The 24461-nt window shown below is 49.0% G+C and overlaps 1 protein-coding gene across 1 annotated transcript in view; it reads right to left on the minus strand.

Annotated features, from left to right (window-relative positions):
• Window positions 1-23625, minus strand: part of Scara5 (scavenger receptor class A member 5) — a 92174-nt gene extending 68549 nt beyond the window's left edge. The window contains exons 1-2 of the mRNA XM_050152353.1: window positions 23289-23625; window positions 18259-18393 (exon numbers count right to left, since the gene is read on the minus strand). Coding sequence (XP_050008310.1) covers window positions 18259-18370 — 112 coding nt within the window. The 5' untranslated portion in view covers window positions 18371-18393; window positions 23289-23625. The remainder of the gene's footprint in view (window positions 1-18258; window positions 18394-23288) is intronic.
• Window positions 23626-24461: the final 836 nt, after the last annotated feature.

The following is a 24461-nucleotide window of genomic DNA, read 5'->3' on the forward strand; positions in this document are numbered from 1 at the left end:
CTTACCATGCGTTCTTTACCAAGTACCATTACTTCCCACAATCCAGGGAATATGGAGAAAAATCAACATGAGAATTGCTGGCTCAATGGATGAAGATGCCTGGTGCACATGCCTGGAGACCCAACTTCCACCCCCACAGAGAGAATAGGCTCCATGGAGTTTCCCTCTGACCTCCATGGTGCACAGTGGCATGTGCACCCACACATACACATCACATGTGCATACATGCACACATGTTAATAATGATTCTATGATGGAGGAAGGTCATTGGCTAATAAAGAAACTGGCTTGGCCCATTTTATTGGTTAGAACATAGGTGGGTGGAGTAAACAGAAGAGAATGCTGGGAGGAAGAGGAAGTGAGGTCAGAAGTAATACAGCTCCTCTCAGAGCCAGAATCCTCAAACAGACTCCATAGCTCCTCTCAGAGACATACGCGATGAAGCTCAGACCCAGGATGGAAGTAGGCTAGAATCTTCCAGGTAAGCGCACCTAGTGGTGCTACATAGATGATAAGAAATGGGCTAAATTAATATGTTAGAATTAGCCTAGAAGAGGCTAGATAGAAATAGGCCAATTAAACACTAGATAGAAGCAGTGTTTAAATGAATACAGTTTGTGTGTTGTTATTTCAGGCATAAGCTAGCCAGGCGGCTGGGGTGCTGGGGACGCAGCCCCGCCACTCCTATTTCAACAATTCTAAAAGATTAGGACTTGCAAGTGGTTCTGAGAAAATGGGAAGGAGCACAAAGCTCTGGCCAGACTGTGGACAGGTGCACCTGCTCTGGAGGAAGTGGAGGGCTACATAAGACTAGAATATTGGGGACGAGATAGAACAGTGTTCTCAACCTTCCTGATGCTGCGACCCTTTAATACAGCTCTTCATGTTATGGTGACCCCTAACCATAAAATTAGTTCATTGCTACTTCATACCTGTAATTTGTCTACTGTTATGAACCATAATGTATATGTCTGATGTGCAACCCATGGGGGTTGCGACCCACATGTTGAGAACCACTGTGCTAGAAAGCGCTGCCTGCCTCCTTATCTTTAATGTCGTCAACAATTAGAAGCTAAAAGCCATGGAGGGCATAAATAAAACAGGTTTGGAAGCCACGTCTGATCACCAGCTTGCAAACGTGGGTTTAACCAAAAATCGTAGTAACCTCATTCTGTGCAGTTAGACCACAGCGTCTGCTGGAGAGAAGACATTGATTGCTGTCATGGGCTGTACAGACAGTGTGTCCATGTCTTTGGGCTCACATCCAAAGTCAGTTAACTAAATGCCTGATGCATTATTTGCTTTTCTTGTTGTTGAGATAAAATTCCTGACAAAAACAACAAGGAAGAAAGACATTATTTGGTGCGAGCATGTGGTCCACATTGCAAGGTGTCTGTCATATGACGTCATAGGCATCCACAGCCAGGAAGCAGGGAGAGATGAATGGCAATGCTTCTTTTTATTCAGTACCAGAAGTCCAGCCCATAGATTGATGATACCTGTATTCAGAGTAGACCTTCCCTCTTCAGATAAACTTCTCTGAAAAGGGTCTCATAGGTACACCCAGAGGAGTGTTTTTATGGTGATTCTAAAACCTGATAAAGTTAGCAACCAAGATTAGCTATTATAGTTGGGCATAGTGGAACACACCTTTAATCCCAACATTCAGAGGGCAGAGGCAGGAGGATCTCTATGAGTTTGAGACCAGCCTGGTCTGCACAGTGAGTTCTAGGACAGCCAGGAAGCCACACAGAGAAACTCTGTCTTAGGTGGGTGGGGGGGGGAGATTAACTGTAATACCTGTCTGTAGCGCCTGTGGTACGGGACAGTTCACGAGTCAGGCAAGGGGATGAGATTAAAGTACACTAGAGACGTGGGTCATTCACGAAGAGAGAATGCAGAATGTCATTTATTCAACCTTAGAGAAAGCCTTATATACTTAACTGCTGCACAGTAGAAATCCTCCAGGCAGGTGGGAAATGACCAGACTCAAGCAGGGGAGCAAACAACTCCCCTGTAGCTAACCACCAGGGTGGGCAAAGCCAGCACAGGAACAAACAAAATATTTTGCCAGAAACTGTGGGCTATCCTCCATATGAAAACTAGGAGGAGGGGTAGACCTGTGGGCCCTACACCTGTCAATACAGATATTGGAGAGACTGAAGCAGGAGGATGGCAAATTTAAGATCGTCTGGGCTACATGGTAAGTTTAAGAGCAACCTGGGTAACTTAGTGAGCCCTTACCGCAAATAAATAGATAGATAGATAGATAGATAGATAGATAGATAGATAGATAGATGATAGATAGATAGATAGACAGACAGACAGACAGACAGATAGATAGATAGATAGATAGATAGATAGATAGAATAGAAAAATAAAAAAGGCAGTTGGTAGATCAGTGGTAGAGTGCTTGTCTAGCAGGCACTGGGCCCGAGGCCCCATCCTCAGGACCGCAGATGGCAGCTACTGCTAGTGAGAAACCTTGCATTGGGACTCAGGGCATCTATCGATAAAATTTGTCCTTCAAGGCCAGTCCTTCAAAGCACACACAGAGACCAGGAAACTTACAGACCTTCTACATCAATCAAAAGAGGGACTCAAGGACCCCTTTTCCATCCCATCTCAGGACAGTTTATAAGAATCAATGTACAAAGTTCTTTTCAAAACACAAAGTCTCTCCCTCTCTGCTCCATGGAGGTGACAGGCCCCTCCAGAGGGACTGTCCTTTATAGTACACTGCCACTGATTGAATGGGTATGGGGAAGGAAAGGGTTGGCAAGAGAAGCTGACCCTTGGTCATCTCATTGACTTTGAGGCACTTTGAGAGCTGTGTTTTCTCTCTTGAGCATCCTCTGCAGGTTTGGTTACCATGGGGACATTGTGGGTGACAACTGATGCCTTTGGAGCCAAACAGAGATGCCTGGATCCTCAGAGGTGTGTTGACTTGCACAGCATCTTCCCATTCATATCCTCCACTTGATTGCAAACACTGCCTTTAAAACACTGCACAGGACGGCTGCGCAACCAACCTCTCCATAAAACAACAGGCACAACGCAAAACTAACTGCCAAAGAACAAAAAGCCAACAGTCCTTCTTCTCAATCCTTAAATGTTAGCAAAATCTGAGAAATCAGGCTGCTTCTCCACAAGCATTTGAACAGAGATCATCTTTTTTTTTTTTCTTTAACGTACCTGGAATTTTCTTTCTAGAATTTTCCATCTCTTTTTATACCAGGATGCAACTGGTTTTAGTCCTGCATTTGTAGGCTCTGGGAACACTTCATCAACCTCTTCTGGTGAGAGCCACTAGCTTTCTGACTGCCACTTAACAGAGAAAAGCCTGCCTCCTGAAAGAGCCAGGGCAGAAGGCACAGCTCAGTATAATCTTATACACATGTTAGTTCTCATTACCACAGTGGGAGTTCCAGCTGCCCTGCTCTGGGTCACCCATGCCTGAGTCTCAAAAGAAGAGCAGCAGAAGGAGAATCACAGCCATGTATACAGAGACAAGGCGAACTTTTGCCATTTGTATTGTTATTGTATTGCGAGCTCGCCACAGGAGGATGTCGCGTGCACATTGCATGCAACACTCTATTTTGTGTGTGTGTGTGTGTGTGTGTGTGTGTGTGTGTGTGTGTGTGTGTGTGAGAGAGAGAGAGAGAGAGAGAGAGAGAGAGAGAGAGAGAAGCCCCTTTCCTTGTATCTGAGGCTTCTACTTACTAGTGAGTACCCCACCTGTGATAGATCCCTTTGTCGACAAACATGAGGAAACTTGACCTCCCTTTGAGAGGGTGTGGTTTCTTTAGGAACTCTTAATCCCTTCCTATGCTAAAGAAAACTATTTCAAATGGAGCAGAAGAGGGGCTTCAGGCATATATTTCCACAAATGGTAGGACAAGCAGAACGTGAAGACCATGACGAGATGCCTAGAACATATGAGAATATGTCCACAAGGGAAGGAAAGAGAAATTAAGACAAAGACTAACAAATGGAGGAACTGTTGTTACTGTGTCTGTGTGTCTGTATGTGTGTGTGTGCACACACACACATGCCAGAGGTCAGCTTTGCCTGCCTCAGTGCTCTATTTTATGAGACGGGTCTCTCACGGAATCTGGGACTCACCCATTTGAACAGACTGAAAGGCCAGAGAGCTGGAGGAGTCTCCCTGGCTGTCCTGGAACTGCAGGTGTGTGCTGTCGAGTCTGGCTTCTGCCATGAATTGAAGGGGATCAAACTCAGGACCTCGTGCTTGTGTGGCAAGCACTTTACTGACTGAGCCATCTCCCCAGACCATAGAGAAGCATGTTTTTATTGTTGCTTGCCTTTTTTCCCCCTAGATCAAGTGAGGAGATGTATTTTCAAGCAAATTCTTTATCTGAAAAAGATGGCAAATTGTTGTAGAATATTAATTTAAGATGTGCTATATTTGTTTATGCTGTGGAATATTTGTTTAATGATGCAAAGATGTGTTGCATTCTTTTATGTTGCATTTGTTTAACTCTGTGAAGCTGTGTTACTCTGCCTGTCTAAAACACTTGATTGGTCTAATAAAGAGCTGAACGGCCAGCAGCAAGACAGGAGAAAGGATAGATGGGGCTGGCAGGCAGAGAGGATAAATAGAAGGAGAAATCTGGAAGGAGAGGTCAAGGAGCGAGAGAAGAGGGGGCCAGCCACCCAGCCACACAACCAGACATAGAATAAGAAGGAAGGAAAAGATATACAGAAATAGAGAAAGGTAAAAGCCTAGAGGTAGATGGGATAACTTCAGTTAAGAAAAGCTGGCTACAAACAAGCCAAGCTAAGGCCAGGCATTCATAAGTAAGAGAAAAAGTCTCTGTGTGTTTATTTGGGATCTTGGATTCAAGTGGTTCTCAGCCTTCCTAATGGCCATGTTGTGGTGACGTGTTATTCAGCACATTGGTTGAATGAAGGCAGCCACGGCTCTGCAGTAGCTCTCATGGGACCAGAAGAAGGCACATGAATAGTGAAGAGGGAAGTGGAGCCTCTACTGGCAGAAGAGGTGTCTCCATATCTGAGGAAGAATCTGTATAGGGGAATGCCATGCCCTTGGGCCTGAAGGGCAGGCTTGACCACGGGGCTTGTCTCTCCTCTCCCTCCAGCCTCGTGGGTGCATGAACAGCTGTTGTAGATTCAAAATCTGGGACTCTGAGAAGAAAGTGTTCTTCCCAATGTGACAACGATTCTGCAGCGGGTCCTGGCAAAGCTGCTAGCTATTAAATGTTGTTGTCGTTTGCAGCCGAAGGGGCACTGGCCACCAGACTGATGGAGAAAATGATGAAGGACAACAAAGCCTTCCAAGCCAGCCGCTCTCAACCCCCTTTGGGGTGCAATGACCCTTTCCCACGGGACACCTATAACCCTTGGGAAACACAAATATTGATGTTATGATTCATAACAGTAGCAAAATTACAGTTAGGAAGTGGTAACTAAATAGTTTTATGGTTGGGGATCACCACAACATGACCACTAGGAAGGCTGAGAACCACTTGAATCCAGGCTCTAAGAGGGTTATGGGGGAAGTTTTTTCCCTCTGGATAAGGCCTCCAGAAGAGACAGCAGCATCTTGGAGACCAGGAAGTGATCCAAGAGGTCATGAGAGGGCAAGGCTAACAGCTCTGAGCAATTTGAAAACTAAGCCCACATAAAATGACTTAAAGATCTCAGTGTACCAGCATCGGAGAGTGATCTAGGCTTAGTATGTCAGCGTAGGAGATGGTAATCTAGGCTCAGTGAGCCAGCATAGGAGACAGTGATTTAGTTGAGGAGCAGGTGGCTACTCATGACCCCTGCAGTGTCCCCATCCTTAAAAATCTGCATCTACCTGCTCCCGGTACTGTTTGCCCATGGCTGGGTATCCCAGGGCCTTGCCATCTTGACATCATCCCACTGCTGAAGTTAAATTTATTTAGGGATAAAACTGCATCATCGTCACCAGTAGAGAGTTCCTAGGAGGTAGCTAAATAAATACCTCACTATTAAAATGGCAAATACGCATCTGTGTGTGACTCAGTCACTTTTAGTGCCACTGTGTTGAACATAGTGGGAAACACTGACTTTGGTGATGGTAACACACACACACACACACACACACACACACACACACACACACACACACCATGGTGGTACAAGTTTACAGGACTGGGGAGGTAGAGACAAGAGGATCCATGGGGTTCACTGACCAGACAGCCTAGCTTACTTGATGAGTTCCAAACTAGTGAGAGATCCTGTCTCAGAAAAAGAAAGAAAGAGGGGGGAGGAGGGGAGAGAGGAAGAGAGAGAGAGAGAGAGAGAGAGAGAGAGAGAGAGAGAGAGAGAGAGGTGGACAGTATTTCAGGACATCTATGCACACACAGACACACGAGAATATTCTGGAAGGTAGCACATCGAGGATTACTAAGCACAGCAAGAGAACTATGCTTAGGACCTCACACACATATCTCCTGCACTGCCCTCATTATGTGTAACTGTCGGGGTGCACTTCTGTCCACCCCACGTGGGTGGACAGCAGCAGGGCCTGGGGAGGTTCTCTGTAGGAATGGACACATGTGACCACATTTATATTTTCTGGAAAGGTCATCTCTTACATTTGCCTCATACAATTAAATAATTGGCAAATTCTACTTGGCTAAAAAAAAATGTACCTTGGAGCAAAATTTTGTTTTGAAAGGGAGAATGAAGGCGTAGCTCTCCTCACGTACCCAGGACTTCGGAACATCACTTAGTGCCCATGTAGGTGTACCACGCAGTCAAGCCCTAGCGACTGAGCTTTTTTCGACATTCTGTGGGTTGAACTCCACCCTGGACAGCCTCATTCTGCTCCAGTGATGAAATCACAGATCTGGGGCATAGAAGTCCATGGTTCTAGAGTAAAAACACTTGTCATATCAAGAGAGAATGTGAAGACACATTCTTGGGCAGAAAATGAATTGTCTATTGTAAGAATTCATTTTACTTGGGGGATAAACATTTGATTTCTTTTTTTGATAGGATATATTCAAAATAAGATTGTCTTAAAGTATTTTATTATTCCCCGAGGTTAGATGTGTGGAGTGCTTTTAATAATGGGAACAAGAGCATGCCCAAAGAATATTATCAGGCAGCCCAGCCCCCGTCCAAGCCCTGCCAGGAGGTCAGGCTTGGGGTGGAGCCCTTTGTAGGGAGATTTAAAGCCTGTCTGTCACGTAAGGGCTGTGGGACATGAGGAAGCATTTCAAGCTGTCCCTCATCAATATGCTCTTCCCCTGAAAATGGAACATTCCATTTCTCTAAAAATAATGTTTCAGAATTTTAGTTACAACTTTAGACCCTTTTGGGAGTTATCTGCTTAGATTTATTTTTCTTTCAATCACTTGCAAGTCTGATAAACCAGGTATTTATCTCCAAAGTAACTGGGTGGAAACAGCACCCAGGGGATGGGATGGTTCTGAATCCACCAACTTGAGTTTTAACAATCACGACGGTCATTTTCTTTGATTCTCATTGGTATTAGTTCCAGGCCCATAAACAGCAGGTGGGGCCGGCTTTTTATTGCTGGGAGGAACCCCCAGTGCTCAGCCCGTCCAAAGATCTCCAATAAACCTGCCCAAGTCTGACTTCATTAGGATAAGCTTCATTCTCACACTGGTTACTCATCGCTCCCGATGTTTTCATTGTACGACATTCATGATGAGAGGCAGCCCCAGATGACCTCTGGCTCCGCTGCAATGTGTGCTTTTAATGGGGACCTCCATTGAGTTTTGTTCATAAAAGTGAAGAGGACACATATGTGGCAGGGACAGAGTCAAGGAGGGACAGAGTCTCTGGCCTGAAGTGACATTGGGCTATGCAGTAAGTCTTACCGGGATCTGGAAGGGCCTAAACATCTTAGATAAGATGATGCATACAGTGGCCTTCATTGTATATGCTAGAGATATCTCCCCAAACCCTTGTAACCTCAAGAGTGAACAGGTCTTTTGTACATCAGTAAGATAGTTGTGGGCACCATGTAGCTTTAAAATAAACCTGGCCACTAAAACGACCAAGGTACTACACAGAAAAGGGTCAACGTGGAGCCCACCCCCCAACCACTAAGAAGGGAAAAGGGATGAAGGTTAGTCAATAGCCAAAGATTACTCAATCATACTAGCTAATACAGTTTCCTGGAAAACCCAAAAATATTGGGTTCTGATGGCTTCTGGATAGCTGAATTTGTGGACTATGGTTCCTAGGAGGTTATGTGGTTCTGCACCCTCTCCCATACCCCATCCTATGTAACGCTTCCATGTGGCTGTCAAGCAATATCCTTGGTAACACCCATTGTAATAAATGGGGACGTGTAATTAAAGTGTTTTCCCGAGCTCTAAGGCACTGCAGCAAATTAGACTGGAGGGGGGGGAGATCTTGGGAACTCTGGTTTATAGCCAGGGTTGGAAGCATATGCCATGATCTGGGCGCATGAAGGGGATCTCTAGTGGGTCAGGGCTGTGGTGAGTCCTCCATCTATGGGATCTATACTGTCTGCAAGAAGATACTGTCAGAGAGGAGAATTGGAGGACAGCTAGGGGGCGCCCTATGACAGAGCTGGTTATTGGTGTAGAGGGTACCCCACCCACCCCCACATTTTTCGATGAGCAGAGTTAGAGTATTCTATGTTGATTGTGGAGTGGGAGGGTGGGAAAAGAAAACCCAACACCACCACGTGGCTTGGTTTTCCTGTCTCAGCACAGTCAACTAGGCTATAGTGAGCAGCTAACATAGTGACCCTGTTTGCCTCCAGGCCTTGTTTAGTCCCTGGGGAAGACAGGCCAGAAAAGAGGAGGTGCAAGGGTAGGGGTGGATGTAGAAGTGATCAGCTCCATCATTAAATGAGTCTGAACCTTTCACATTCAGTTTTAAGAAAAGGAGAGAAGATGGTTAAAATGGGGAAGGCGCAGCCTGAGCTAATTCCACTAAGACTCCACGGGGCTCTAGGACAGTTCTTCCTAATACTTGCAGTTTGTCGTATAATTTTGTCAGTTCCCCATAAAGCTTCTGTGTCCCAAGCTCTATCTGTTCCCAAGGTTACTCTGGATAAAAGATTCTTTGAAAACAATTGATGGCTTGTGCTTATTTTCCACCAACACAAGAACTGCCTGCTGGCTGCTGTTCATCTGCTTTGAGAGCTAAGACTCAGATGGAAAGAGAGTCCAGATGTGGCAAAGGCGGGGGAAGGAGAGTCAGCTAACTACAAAGATCCAAGTGGGATGGAGAAGGCCATGGAGTCCTATGCAAAGAATGAATGACTTGAGGGAGGGGGCTGGTGGAAGGTACTACAATTTTTGTCCCAAATAAAATCATATAATCTCAGGTTTACTTGAAAAAATGTACATGATATATGTTTGTATATACGTATATGCATGTATGTATATATCAACTGAAGTTATGCCATGTGTGGTGATAATAATCTACCCAAAAGCCATAGACTAGCTAACAGAATTACCAGTGTCAGGCATGGGAAAATTCCCTTCAAGTTGCTGGTCAGGAAAGTCAAAGAGACTCCCCAAATCCTCCAGGCTTTCACCCTTGTTTGTCTCTCAGAACTTGAAGGTGAGACCTTACTGTTGTAGACACCGTGTAAGTTTGACACAAGACTCAGAGGAATAGAGTTGGAACTGACCCGGAAGTCACTTCCCTGAGGATTATCTGAAGAGTCTATGCCAGCTGCCAAGAAAGAAAACTAAGCAATGTTGTACCCAGCTGTAAAGCTTACAGACCACACTAAGGACCAGCACGGCAAGATAGCCCCAAGGGTGTAGTAGTGGCACCTGTGTCTTGAGGGCAACCAAGTTGTCTAAATTGGACTTAAGGCAAATTCAAAGGAGAAAATTAACGTCTGATACATTAAACCTAGTCAACTACTGACCACCCGTGATTGGTGAAGCCGCAGGTCCTAAAGGAGGACCAACTACTGCCACATCCCTAAACTAGCACGATCCCTATCTGCGCTCTAACTGCGTATCCTTATGTTCACAGTAAATGAGCTCTCGCCCCTCATCAAAGAAGCTCCTTTCTGGGGCAGATGGAAACCATTCCAGAAAGCCACAATTAATCCAAATGAAGAGAACTGACTGGTTAGGGTGTCCAACCCCAGCTGATACCTCTACAACACAGCTCCCATACAAATGGCGCAGAGGGCATCACAGAAGAGGGGACGGAAAGAATTTAAGAGTCAGAACAGAGATGCTACACCCATAAAATCTCATAAATTTGGTCACCTAAACAAGACTGGTACAGTGGCAATGTGGATGGGGGTAAATCTCGCAAGACCCTACCACGAGATGAAGAGTTACAGGTGACTGATGGCCGCTGGGAGAAGAAGATCAGCTTCTGTTGGAACAAGAGCCTTGTTGGGTTATCTGGTGCACAGTGGCCAGCCCTAAGCATTTGGGAGGAGTTGGGGGGGGAGAGTGAAGGGGGGAGGATGTAAATACAGTCCTCGTGTATGAAATTTGAAAAATTAAATTTTAACTTAAAAAAAATAAATGAAAGGCAGTGCCCTTGTCTTAAAAGGATACTGCAAGTAGAGGGGAGATATGGTATCTAGACGTACAGGGACTCAAAAAGCATCAGGACTTAGGCCAAAAGGTCCTCTTCTTGGGCTGGAAGAATGGCTCAGGCAGTAAAGGGCTTGCTTTGCAAGCACAAGGACCGTGTTCACCCTAGAACCCATGGAAACAGCTGGAATAGCGGTACGTGCTTATAATCCCAGGACCAGGGAAAGGAGGTCAAATAGACCCCTTGAGCTTACTGCCCAGCTGTCTTAGCCTACCTGGTAAGTTTCAGATCAGAGAGAAAAACACGATGATGCCTGAGAAATAGCAACAAAAAGTTGACCTCTGACTTAGACACACATACATATGTATGCACATACATACACATGGTGCACATACACACATGCACACGCATACACACATTCATGCACACATACATATACATACATATGTACACACATACATACACATGCACACACATATACGCACATGTACACACACCACATGCGTGCACACACACATTCCACAACAAACAAACAAAAATCCCAGAAGATCACCAGCTTGTAGAATAGCCCCCAAATGCCAGTAAAGATTCCAAGTTCCCGTCCCCAGCCAGATGCCTGAGCTGAAGATGTTTGCTAGGTGGAAATGGGGGTCGCAGCCCGGTCTCCATCTGCACCATCATTCTTTCCAGAACTGTAAGGCACCCGCCCTCCACCCTGCTGTGATGGGCGAACTGGCTTCTCCCTTGAGCAGAGAAAATCAGGCTTGAAGTCCCTGCCTTCTCTCCTTTTCTCCAAGCAGCTGCAAGCACACGTCGGAAGGGTCACAGGGTGTCTGCTTTGGAAGACAGGAGGGCTGGGCCATCTGAATGGGACTGAGCTTGATGTGTCCCTGAAGGCTGCAGCTGGACCACCTCTACCCCAGAACAGAGCAGGGTGTGCCACAGAAGGAAGCCCAGCACATCTGAGCAAGGGATAAACATGCCTAATGCTGGGTTTGTCTGTGATGTTGTGTTAAAGCCTCCCCTTCTTCCTCCTCAGGACCTCTCTGTCTTTCCCTTCCCCCGCCTCCGCAAGGGTTTCTGGGTCTCTCAAACAGGTAAAGACAAAAGCACGTGGCACTGAGTGTCTACAGCTGTGCATGGTTCAGTCACACCCTCCTCTGGTCCTGGAAGGACAAAGACATTCATCTTATTTAAGGATGAGGTCTCTGAGCAAAGCCACACCCCCCGCCAGGGCAAAGGATGGCCCTGTCTAGCAGACAGACTCCTAGGTTTTAAAAGGGAGTCTATGCAATGGGAGGCAAGGATATGAGACACTCGCCAGGGACAGAACGGGGTCCTGGAGCTGCCACCACCCTTGGGCCTGAGAATGTTTCAGGGATGAAACAGAGTGGCTGGAACTCAGAAAGAATAAGATCCCCCAGAAAGGAGCCTAGCCTGAGGTAGCCCTGCAGAGCAGGCTTTGAGGAATGGTACATACCCAAGCCCCCATGTCTTCCCTCCTCCCATCTCCTACCAGGGTCCCCTGGTACCTGAGCCTAAGGAGGAGGTAGGGTACAGAACAGGGGCAAGTGGGATGGGGGAGGAGGTACACAGAGGCTTCTGCACCCAGCCCGAGGACTGTGCCCAAGCTCACAATGGTTGTGTGTGGCCTATGACCTGAAAAACTGCAGTTCTGACCTCTTTCCCCCCTCTCTGAGTCTCTTTGTGTTGGGGCGGTAACCCACTGGGTCACCAGGCCACCAGCATCCCCAGTGCTCCTGACCTCATCTACCAGTACTTGGCTCTCCACTCTTGCTTACCAGGACATGTCCCCTGGTGTTACAGTACTGAATGAGTTAAGGGACCTCTTCTGCTCTAACCTATAAAGGGTGGTGACCCTCAATGAGGTCATAGCCAGACCCTTGCGTAGCCGCCCAGCAGCCCTCGGCTACACCAAATGAAGCAGGGTTGTCTGCTGGACGGAAGGTAGATGTAGCAGGTCCCCTGGGAGAATAATTTAATTTTATGGGGAAAGAACGTGGGACCGCAGAGTCCAGGCTGCAGGCACCCCGCCATCACCAGAAGCACATGTAACTCATTACCTCCCCTGGCTTCCCGTGGGCAGCCATGGATGACGCCACACGTGCGTGCGGCGGGGCGGGCTGAGGCCAAGGGGAGAGAAGCAGGACCGTGTTTTTCTGACACTAACACCTCTCTCAGGGCCTCACAAACCGCTTCAGAGGAGGCGGGCTCAGCCTGGAGCCTACCATTCCTAGGACTCCTCTGGGTCCTAAAGCCAGCGGCAGAGCCTAGAGGGGTCCCCAGCTGGCTGAGCAGGCAGGGGGAAAGGAAGGCTGGAGGGGGAAGGTTGAAACAAGAATGAGGCGAGGTTGAGGCAAAGGAGAGGAAGGAGCATGGGAGGGAAGAAAGAATAGGGAGCAACCCTGGCTGCGCCTCTTTTGAGTCTCTGGAGGGATGACTGAGTGAGACAACATGGTAACATGCCGGGGCCCTTCGGGTCTTCTCCGCGATGGTTCTTCTAAGCATTTCCGATATTGCATCCCCTATGCAGTGGCCTAGCAGGTTCTAGTCCCTGCCCCTCGGCTTCTGGTCTACAGTGGGCTCCAGGGAGGCTGCTGAGCGATAAGACATAGAGAGGAAGACAGGGCCTCGGAGATAGAGAGGACCTGAACTACCAAGGCCACTGGAGGGTAGGCAGCTGGACAGATGTGAGGGTGAGAAGATGCCAGTATTAGAAAGGGGGGCCTTCCATGGAGGGGACCAATGGCGTGCCACAGTCCCTCTGCTCCCCTTAGCAACTGTGAAGTAAAAAGAAATTTAGGCGGGGAAGGAGAGAAGAAGGCAGAAGCTAGGAGCAAGCAAAGAGAAAGGTGGGGGAGAAATAGAAGAGTTGGGAAAGAAGGGGGCAACAGTCAGCAGCAAGGTGACCCCGGGAGATGATGTTGGCAGAGGGTCCCTTCCTTGGCACCGAGGACACTCCCTGGGCAATGCCTCCCCCCCCCCCCCAATCCAGCATGCAGCACAATGCTTCGATCCCCAGACCAGATGCTGTTTCATGCTGTGGAGTTCCGACCTCTGCCGGCATAACAGGAACTCTCGGCCTTGCGGCCTGTACTGGAGACACTGGCTCATTTGATGAGATGGAGTCCTTTGTCCCTGAAGCTCTGGTGAGGAGGGTAGGGGGTGGCGATCAAGCAAGGATCAGTACCAGTACAGCCACACATCTTTCTGGCCGGGTGAGCCTTGTCTTCCCATGAACGCCTGCCTAGGACTCCACTGAGTGAGCCCAGCTCAAGCCAGTGGCCGACCCGGGCCACATCCCTGAAGATAGGGTTGCCAGGTGAAAGGCAGATTCTGTGTTTTAATTCTCATCCACCTCCCAGCCAATTTCCCTATCAGAATTTAGAGGTGAAGATCAGTTCTTAATCACTAGTCCCCTTTCCAATTCCTTTCCCAGGAAAGACCCCTGAATTATAGGCAGGGAGGTCCTGAGTAAGGCTTCAGTCCTTTACTAACTACTTGAGTGGCCTTGGGTAAGTCACGTGCTGACTATCCCCGAGATTTCCCGAGTGCCCATTGCCTAAAAAGTGCCTGGAGGACCCAGAGAAGAGCCTATCACCTTACCTGGCTTCAAGATATTTGTAGTACAGTAAGGATGAGAAACTTTACACGCACACGCGAGTGTATGCACAGACACACACGCACACAGACACACACACACGCACACACGTACACAAGAGGCCTGCCAGCCAGAATACACTATATTTTATACAATGATTAGTTATGGTTTGTGTCCCCCAAAAGACTCAGGTGTTGAAGCCTTGGTTCCCAGATGGTAGATCTGATCCTTGAGAACTGAGAGGCTCCCAAGGGCCCTTATCTAATTGGTGGGTTGGCACAATAATGGGCTCATAGTTGATGACATTATTTGTAGCTGATGGAAACTTCTGGAACCTACATTGGAGGCTTGCCCTCAGGGGCTGTAGCTTGTCCTGGACTTATTCTCTGCTTCCTGGCCACCATGTAGTCAAAAGGTGGGCTACACTATCTGTGTTCTCACTGTCGAGATGCTCTGCCTCACCTCAGACCCAAAAGCAAGGAATCCAGCCAACCATGGGCTAGACCCGTTCCAACGGTGAGCCCAAGTAAACTCTTCTCCTGTGAGTGGTTTCTGTCAGGGGTTCTGTGGCCGTGACTGGACACCAGCACCACAAGCTCTGAGATCCAAGCAGGGCTGTGCCTGGGGAAGGGATCCATGGGACTTGAGGTGATGGCTGGAGCCCAGGTAGGTGTGGGGTGGGAAGGCTGTTGTCAAGAATGGGATGGTACAGACAGAACCCATGGGCTCACGCTGGGAGTGATGGGCAAGGAGGCCAAGACAGAACAACCTGGAAGTGTTCAGTCAGGGCCAGACCTCTGTCTAACGTGAGTATTTACACCCATGGTGCTCATCTATTTTATTTTATTATATTATCATTTTCTAGATATAGGGTTTCTCTGAGTAGCTCTGACTGTCCTGGAACTCAATCTGTAGACCAGGCTGACCTCAAACTCAAGAGCTCCACCTGCCTCTGCCTCCCCGCCTCTACCTCCCTCCCAAATGTAATTTTTAAATAATTTATTATTTTAATTTTATATGCATTGGTGTTTTGCTTGCATGCATGTCTGTGTGAGGGTGTTGGGTCCCCTGCAACTGGAGTTACAGACAGTTGCGAGCTGTCGAATGGGTGCTGAGAATTGAATCCACAGTCCTCTGGAAGAGCAGCCAGTGCTTTTAACAGCTGAGCCATCTCTCCAGCCCCCACCCACAGTTATTTAAGTCCCACCTGCATTAAAATCTGAGTCACACCTGAACAGCTGGGCTGTGCTTCGAGGATCTTGCTCCATGCCAAGACCCAAGGGATCAGACTCCAACAAGAAGAAACACAGCGTCCCGTCACCCTACATTTTAGGAGGCCGCCCTCAAAGGGGCTTGGAGTTCATCCAACATTTCGCAGTTTTAATCTACAGAAGGCTTCCTGGATGGACCTGGCCCAGGTTTTCCTCCCTTTGCCACCTCTTTCCAGTTTCTTCTTTCCTTTCTTGACCTCGCTCCTCTTGTTCCTCTGTTTCACTCTCCAGAGAGGAAGATCAAAAAAGCATCAGGATCCTTCCAAAAAAGATCCAGGCTGTCTTGAGTTTCCCCACTTCTGTGCCCCACCCCCAGAACCTACCAGCAGGGGACAAAGAGTGAAGGAATGCAAAGAACTCAGAAGTGGGGTTCAAAGGCATTTGCTTAGCTACTTTCAGATGTCAAGGTCCTTGTGCTCTTATTATCCACTTGCTCCTTGGCTGGCTTTCCTGTGAACATTTAGAGAGTGCTAGCCCCCGGGCCTGGGAGGCATCAGAGAACAAAGCAGCCCTCCTGCTTTGGAGGAGTTGCCAACCTTCCTTCAGCCTACATCTTACCACCTGAGCAGAGAAGAAACAGTATAACGACTGTGAATATTGCCAAGTGTGCGGAGAGAGAAAAGGCTGTGGAAGTAAGGACAATGAGAGCTGGGAGCAGAGGTGGGAGGGGTAGCAAGACAGGAGGCAGGAGAGCAAAATCCAGAGTTTGGGAGGCCTGATCCGAGGGCAGTGAGGACAGTGTATGCTCTGGAGAGAGCGTCGTCCTCGGCGGCAGAGGCTAGGGAGAGTGCTGGGGACCCCATCCTGAAGGTGTCAGCCCAGGAGGAGAGCTTGGGTTCCTTGGCCATATAATCAGGGCCCAGGATTCGACTTGCCTTTAAATGGGGGTAGCATCAATCCCCGAGACTGGACTTAAAGAACCACACCCCGAATGCAATGACCTCAGAGATACCCACTGTGTCTCATTCTGGCAGACGAAGACGCAGGCCTAGAGTCAGTCTGGAATCCACAGTTCTTGCCATCACTGCACCAGAAACCGGGGCCCAGGGAACCCTTCCTTAGGACACTAGCGCAGCTGAGAGCCTCATCAATCACTGTATCATGGATGCTCTGGCAGATGCATCAGCTTGGCGCCACTAAGCACAGAGCCGGGCCCACTGCTTGGTTTTGTTTCTCTGGTCCAAAGGAATGATTGTTTTTGATCTGAGATCCAGAAAACAGGAAAGGGAGATGGGAAAGGGGGGAAAGAAAATGTGGTGGCCACAGTGACACCCCACTGCAGGCTTCGCTCCCACCCTAAGCCTGGTGTCCCAGGTTGACCTTGGAGGACTCCCTCCAACTACCCTCAACCCCAGTTCTTTCTGGCCAAACTTGGCGGCCTCCTTCCTAATGCGTCAATGAGAATAGAACTGAATCAGGGGCATGGTTCAGCATCACCCTTGCTGATATCCTGAACAAGGCAGCACACACAGACACACACACAGACATACTTGAATGTGTGTGTGTGTGTGTGTGTGTGTGTGTGTGTGTGTGTGCGCGCGCGCACCTTCCTTCTCTCTCCCTAGTCCGGGGAACATGTTGACTGAATCTTTTCGCACCTCTTCTCTTTCAAAATTTTTTGTGATGGTTTGTCTTGATTGACAACCTGATGGGGCTAAGAATCACCCTGGAGACACATCTCTAAGTGTGTTCATGAGGATGTTCAGACATGTTTAAATGAAGGGGGAGATTCACTAGCACTATCCCAAGTAAATAGCGGGGGGCCCCAAGTAAATAAGATGGAGAAAAGGGAGCTTCACACCCCCATTTGTCCCTCTCTGCTTCCTGAGCCACCCTGCCATGCATGACACTCTCAAACTGTGAGCCAAAATCAGCCCTCCCTTCCTTAGGCTTTTGTTGAACATTTTGTCACAACAGAGGAAAAAATGATACAGTCATCCTTCAGCCCCTTTCCAGGAGCCATTTCCCTGCCTGGCTTCAGCATCCACCCTGAGGGGACTGCTCTCGGGCCAGCTCCTCCTCCCACCAGTCACCCTGAGTCATCTGAGGGCAGGCGCTGGTCCAGTTTCCTCCAGAGCTTCCCCGACAGCTTGCATACAGACTAGACCCGGGGGAAGAGATAACTGCTCAGCATCCCCACAGGAGGGTCGAGGAGCCCTTGCTCAGAAACTCAGGTCCCCCTGTCTGTCCCTCCACTGGGGCGGTCCCCTCTTTCCTCTCTCAGACACGGCTTCCTGCCCTAAGTCTGCTCCCATGAGGAAAAAGACAAGAGCCATAGCTCCTGAGAGAGGCGACTGACAGGGTGTCCCCAAACCAAATACTGTTCTGGGGATTATAGCAGGGATGAGGGACTGTCTCTAGGCAGTCAGCTTGAAGGGACAGTGTCCTCCTGTTCCACGCAAGCCCCGTGAAGAGTGGATCTGTGCATGAAGCATGCTTTTATTAGAGACAGTACTCAGGGACAGTACAGACATCTACTAAATGGCTGCTTGCTGGTGCACAGGGATATGGAGCTGTTAAAACGCCCTTGTTCCTCGGTCTCCAGTCTGAGGAGCAAGGATATCCCGTGCTGGATCCCCTCTGAGGGGCTGGTGAGTGATAGAATCTTTAATGTTGTTCTCAGTCTCAACAAGCCCATCTGTAAAACAGGTCCTCACCTTGCCGATGACATAGGCTTATTGAGATGAATGACAGAAACCCCACAGAAGGGACCTCCAAAGATCCAATATTCAGCATCTGCTAAGATAGACAGGAAGGCCAGCAGGCGCTGGGATAACCAAGGCCGGGGAGGGGGGGGAGCAAGGGTCCTTGACAGCTTGAAGTACTCACCATCCTCGCACAGGTTCAGCTTGGACAGGCTCCTGCCGTCAAAGGGCTCCTCGAAGATGGAGCCGCTGTCCCGGTCATTGACGGTGTGCATGTACATGGCTTTGTTGTCCATCCTGTCCTAGAGCCTTGGAGACGCTGGGTAGCAGAAGCGACAGAGGAAGGAGACACCTAGTCAACTATGCGGAAAACAAACAAAGGGTGGATCCAGGTGCCCGCCCGCAGGACCCCCCAGCCTGAAGTGTGGTCTTTTCTACACCTGCGGGAACAAGGTGCACCGTCCAGGTGCAGGACCCCTCCAGCTCCAGCCTCTCCCTGTTCAGTGCTAGAAGGCCAAGCCCTGGCTGATGTGGGAGTGATTTCTTACTAATAAAGAAACTGCCTAGGCCCATTTGATAGGCCAACCCTTAGGTAGGCAGAGAAAGCAGAACAGGATGCTGGGAGAAAGAAGCTGAGTCGAGGAGTCGCCATGGTTCTCCCGCTCCAGACAGACGCAGGTTAAGATCCTCCCTGGTAAGCCAGCTCGTGGGCTACACAGAATATTAGAAATGGGTTAGAACAATATGAAAGAGCTAACCAATAAGAAACTGGAACTAGCAGGGCCAGGCAGTGTTTGGAAGAATACAGTTTCCGTGTAATTATTTCTGGGCATAAGCTAGCCATGCGGGCGTCCGGGTGCCGGGGACGCAGCCCTGCCCCTCCTAATTCAACACCTGGCCAGTTTTCAGCTGTTCCCTTAGCAGCTCTCTGTGGGGCTGGAGCCATAGGCCCGAGACACCGTGGCCATGCTGGACAGCACCTGAAGAAAATGCTACTACCCACATGGTGACTACAGACAGCTTCTGACAGAGGTTCTCAACCTGTGGATTGTGACCCACTTTGGGGTCACATGACCCTTTCACAAAGTCATCTAAGATAGTCAGAAAACACAGCTATTTACATTACGATTCATAACAGGAGCAAAAGGACAGTAATAAAGTAGCAACAAATAGAATTTTATGGTTGGGGGGGGATCACCACAACATGAAGGAATTGTATTAAAGGTTAGTGGCACCAGGAGCTTGAGAACCTCTAAGGAAGCCATCAGCAGTTTGGGAGGGTCAGACAATTGCATAAGGGAAATTAGAAGCACAGGTGCATTGAGAGTTTTAGGGTCAGCGGAGGAGGTGGGAAGGCACCCTATTTCCACAGTGGGCTGAGGCAGGAATTCATCTCCCAGGGAACCTAGAGGGTGAGCAGTCTCAGTGAAGTCTTAACGAACAACTCTTGACCCCGGGACTTATGCCTATCTGATCTCCCAAGGCTGAAGCAAGGTCTTGAGCTCCGGAATTGGGAAATCCTTTCCCCTGAAGGGATCCAGCCATGGCGTTTGCACAGCCGCGAGGCCTCCACCAGCCTCCACCAGCACATTCTGTCCCGCGTAACTGTGTGATTGGAAGGCCATCCTCAGGGCCTGCGCAGGAGGATGGCTCCAGGGCAGAGAGGCATTGTGAGACCCAGGCTGGAAGGGATTTTCTGAGATTTTCTAAGACACATTTGCATTCTTTGTGTAATGAGAAAAATCCTTTTCATAAAACCAAATTGCAAAGTGTTTGTTTACACAGAACCCTTTGGCTTTTTCCCCCTCACATATATGCCCTATAATTTTACACGCTGCTTTCAACACAGTCCTAACTGGCCATGAGTTTATATCAACTGGTTTTCCTGATGCTTTTTAGCTGTCTGGCTGTTTAACCAAAATAAAGAATGGGGGAGGGGAGGAGGGAGTGGCGGGAAGGAAAAGGACATAAAGGAAGAAGAGAAAGTAAGTCAGATGGGGTGGTGTTTATATTTCTCTTTAAAGTGAAATTTGGAAAATGAATCCCAGCATGGAGGAGACCCACAGAGAGCCTGAGAAACAAGCAAGCTCCCACGAGCTGGATGGGATGGTACAGTGCCTGAAAGGCCCTGGTAGGGAGACTGCAGTGGGTCTTAGGGGTCAACCCATCCCATCTTAGAGGCAGGACCTGAAGGAAGCGTGAGTGGGGATACAGAAGGGGAGGCAAGAACTTAGTCTCCAGAGATGAGGCCTTTGGGGCTGAGAAGAGGCTGGGACTGAGCAGAGGATGTTCAACTGCCCTTCCAATGAGCCAGGAACGATGGGGTCTCTTCTATGCCCTCACTCCAAGTAATGAGACGCCCCGTTCCCCACACTGGCTCGCTCACTGGGGCACATACATATACACACATGCACTCAGCTTCTTGGTCTTTCTTCCAGTCTCTAGAAGGGACAGGAGATGAAGATGGTCCTTGGGTCTTCCAGGACCTCTCACACAGACAGCTCCCACCCAGCCTCTCTGAGCCTCTCCCCATAGTGTCCAATCTGCTACTCTCCTAACATTGGCTCTTTATCCAAGCCCTCCACCCAGCAAGGGCCTCTAGGTGGGGCACTGGGTGGCTCCAGCCCTGCTCAGCCATAGGGGAACCTCCCTGGTCTCAGGATGTGTGTGGTCCCTTCCCCTCTGGCCCCGATCTTGAGGAGTTACAAAACAGAAGGCACCGTTTCTGCGGCCCTGGCTCTGCCAAAGGCAACAGCGTCTGCAGCCAGAGGGCCCCAGAATCCACAGGGCAGGGAACCCTACTTTCATACCACCTTTCTTCTCTCCAGATTGGCTCCAGACCACCGTGATCTGGAGTGTATCCACAAGGCAACCCCCCTAGCCATCCTCCTAACACCTCTTGGCTGGACTAAGCAACAGCCTAGGGGAGCCGAGAGAAAGGGGCTGGGGCCGAGCAGATGAGAGAGGAATGAGTTGGGAAATGCTCAACTCTTCATTAGTTGGGGGAAAAAAATGTAAGCATGTTCTGCCCGTTCCAGTTTTATGTGGGGCTGGGTTTTCTCCTCACGAACTCAGGAGCAGGTGCTGGACTCTGAGACCCCATCTATTATGACCTTTAGGCCCAGTTTGCATTCTCAACCAAGTCCCAGCTGACCATCTTGAGTGTAAGCGGCTAGTGCATTGTAAACATCCCTTGGGCCTCAGACGAATTTCCCTAAGGGACTTCGCTGGAGTTTCTCCTGGGAACACTAGGAGCAGGGCAGCGAGACAGCTCATTGTTTTATCATTCCCATTGTAAAGATAACCTAACCAAGACCAAAGAGGCAAGGATGATTGTAACATGAGGGCCAGTGAGAAAGGTACCGAGCCATGTGGCTAGCATAGATAAGAACAATGGGTTAATATAAGCTACCAGAGCTAATAAGTAGCCTGAGCTAATGGGCCAATCAGCTTTATAGCTTATAGAGATCTCTGTGTGATTTTCTTTGGGGATAAACAACTGTGGAGAACTGGGCAGGACGGAAACCCCAACAAGCAGGGCCCCCTTAATGTTACAGATGATGATATTGGAAATGAGAGTGGAAGATGAAGTGATCAGATCATTCAGGAGATCCTCGCACACAGCACTGACTCAGCCATGGCCGCTGTATCAAGGATATACATGTGCGTCAGTCACTTTCAGTGGCCATCTTCGGGGCTACTATAAGGCAGCAGAGATGGGCACACCTTGGAGGGCCAGCCAGTGCACCCCTGTAAGGGCATGATCAGAGGGAGGGGCCTGGAAGGGGAAACCTGAGTCGCATTGAGGGACCCACAAGTTTTGGTGCTCAAAGAGCCTGGACTTCAAGCTTTGCCGATCAAAGAGAAGCCACCCTGAAAACAGGGAGGGGCGTTCTACTGACCTCCAGGGGATGTTAGGATTCACTCCCCGCAAAGGGTAGAATAGGGTCAGAGTCTGTATCTGACAGCTGAAAATGCCATAGGACATCCTTGCATGCTCTGCATGGGTGTGGGACATTGTCACATGTTCTGCACGAGTGTGGGCCATCCTTGCATTCTCTGCACAGGTGTGTGGGGGACACCTTCACACAGGTGTGGAAGTGGGGCAGTTCATGGCACAAGGGTTCCTTTTTCCATCTTTCATTTTGGGAAGGTGGCCCAATCTGCTGGTCTCATCTAGCCTTCTGCACTATACCCCTGAGGTGTGAAGTCCAGGGGGTATGGTGAGGCTCATGGGAGCTGATGTGGGAGAGAGGACTTTACAATGTCTTATAGAATAGCTGGAGAAGGGGGTCCAAAGAGAATCCAGTCTCACTGGTTGGGTTTCAGAGTCCTGCAGACTCCCCATTGCTCAAAAAAAGTCCTAGAAGTGAAGCTGTGTGGAGTTCCCTTTGCAAAAAAAGCAATCTCAAATGTGGCATAGGACTGAGATTAGGACCCCGGTTCTGGAAGTTTCACCGGGAGCACCAGAAGGGTCAAGATGGATCAGGAGCCTCACTTGCAACTCGGAACTAGTTTCTGTGTGCTCTGGCTTCTAACTCGGCAGGGCTTACAGCTTTTCTTTGGATTGACAAGTTTCTAAAACTTACTTAAACCAAACAAGGTCACTGCAAATGTGGCCTCTGAGAAAAAGCTGCTAGGTAGATCTTAAACCCTTCCTTCTTCTAACTGTACTCAGTTCTCAGCTGGAGAGGAGCAGATGCTCCTTCAACAACCTCCGCATCATACATAGTATCCTGGTATGTATATGTGTGCATATATGTGTGCGTGTGTCACATGTGTGTACATAGATACATATATATGCACACACATACATATATACACATGCATACACATGCATCCATATATTCAACATACACATAACATACACACACACACACACACACACAGAGTGGCTGTCCCCTGACCATTTACTCACTGAATTGGCTCTGGGAGGCTATGACATGATAAGATTAAACAGAAATGAAATTGAAATAACAGCATCCCTCTGGCATCAGAGTGCAGGCTCATGTTCTACATCCTTAGCAGCTGGGTCCTCGGGCCCAGGTGTCTACAGGCTCAGCTCACTGGACCCCTCCCACCTGAAGCAGGCAACGCTAGGTTCTGTGTCTGCAAGACCCCCCAGTCCTCTGCTTCATCAGATCATCGTTCCCTCCACCTGCCTTTTGCAGCTTTACCACCCCGTAGCTTCCAGGTCAAAGCGACACGACTCACCTGTGTGCCTGTGTGGAGGCTGGAGCCCGCGCCTTCAGTTCCCAGCAATGGCCATGATAGCCAGAAAGTTGACTGCTGTCCCACGGAAACCCAGGCAGTCTCTTGAAGCTCGTCCCCACAGCCAGCCAAATCCAGATGGAGTCATAGAAAGAGGCTTGCGGGGGTCACCTAGTGACCTATCTCAAGTCAGGGCCACAGGGTCCCTTCTGTAGGAGAAGCAGTTCAACCTGGTGGCTGAGTGAAGGGTCTGCACCTGGTTCAGCGGTCAGCCTCAGAAAGCGATCCGGAGATGTTCTGTGGAGGCTCCCGCAGCTCTGCTAGGTACTGACTGGGTGGGAGCTGCTCCAACCTCCAGTCTTTAAAAAAAAAAAAAAAAAAGTTCATAGAGCAACAGCTAGACGGAGTCTGGACTATGCTCGCCCTCTTGTGGCCACTGTCTGAATTACAGCTATACACCGAGCTTCCCGCCCCAGCCAGAAGAGCAAATCAGCATCGGCTTTGGGATCCAGTGCCTGTTCTAAAAGCGCTCCTCAAAAATACTTTTTGGACAACTTCTGGGAAAACGGCAGCTAGGTCTGGCTTATGACACACCCGAGGAAACCAGATTTTTTAATGCATTGTAGGGCAGAACTGGCATTTCTCAATTCATTCATTCAGCAAATTTGGCATTTCCTGAAGTCATATCCACTCCCAAAGGACTTGGACACTCACACTGGAGCTATTTAGAATAATGTCTGGGGGCTCTGAGAGAACTTCCCAAAGTCAAGTTCAAGACGACTCGGCAACAAAGCCAGTGTCTGTGGAGCCCAAAAACTGCAGAAGAGCAAGAGACCAGACTAAGAAGCCAGTCAGCTGCCTGGGAGCCTGAAGGCACCTCTAAGAAACGGAAACAGCAGCGCAGACAATTGCTTTGTAAAAAGAGCTGCACCGTCTGGGAGATAACTGCGTCTGCTGGCCCTGACCTCTCAAGCAGGAGGACCTGCACACATTTAAAAAACAAAAAAATGGGTGTGGCGGCACACGCTGTGCCACGCTCCCCAGTGCTGGGGGTGGAGGCAGGAGGATGACTGGGCTCAGTGGCCAGCTACTCTAGCCTACCTGGTGAGTTCCAGGCAAGTAAGGGACTCTGTATAAAGTTCCCAAGACAGAGGAGGTTCCTTAGAAATGACTTCC

Source organism: Alexandromys fortis, unplaced genomic scaffold (assembly GCF_014885135.2).
Source record: "Alexandromys fortis isolate MF-2015 unplaced genomic scaffold, M_Fortis_MF-2015_v1.1 scaffold_75, whole genome shotgun sequence".
Classification (NCBI taxonomy): domain Eukaryota; kingdom Metazoa; phylum Chordata; class Mammalia; order Rodentia; family Cricetidae; genus Alexandromys; species Alexandromys fortis.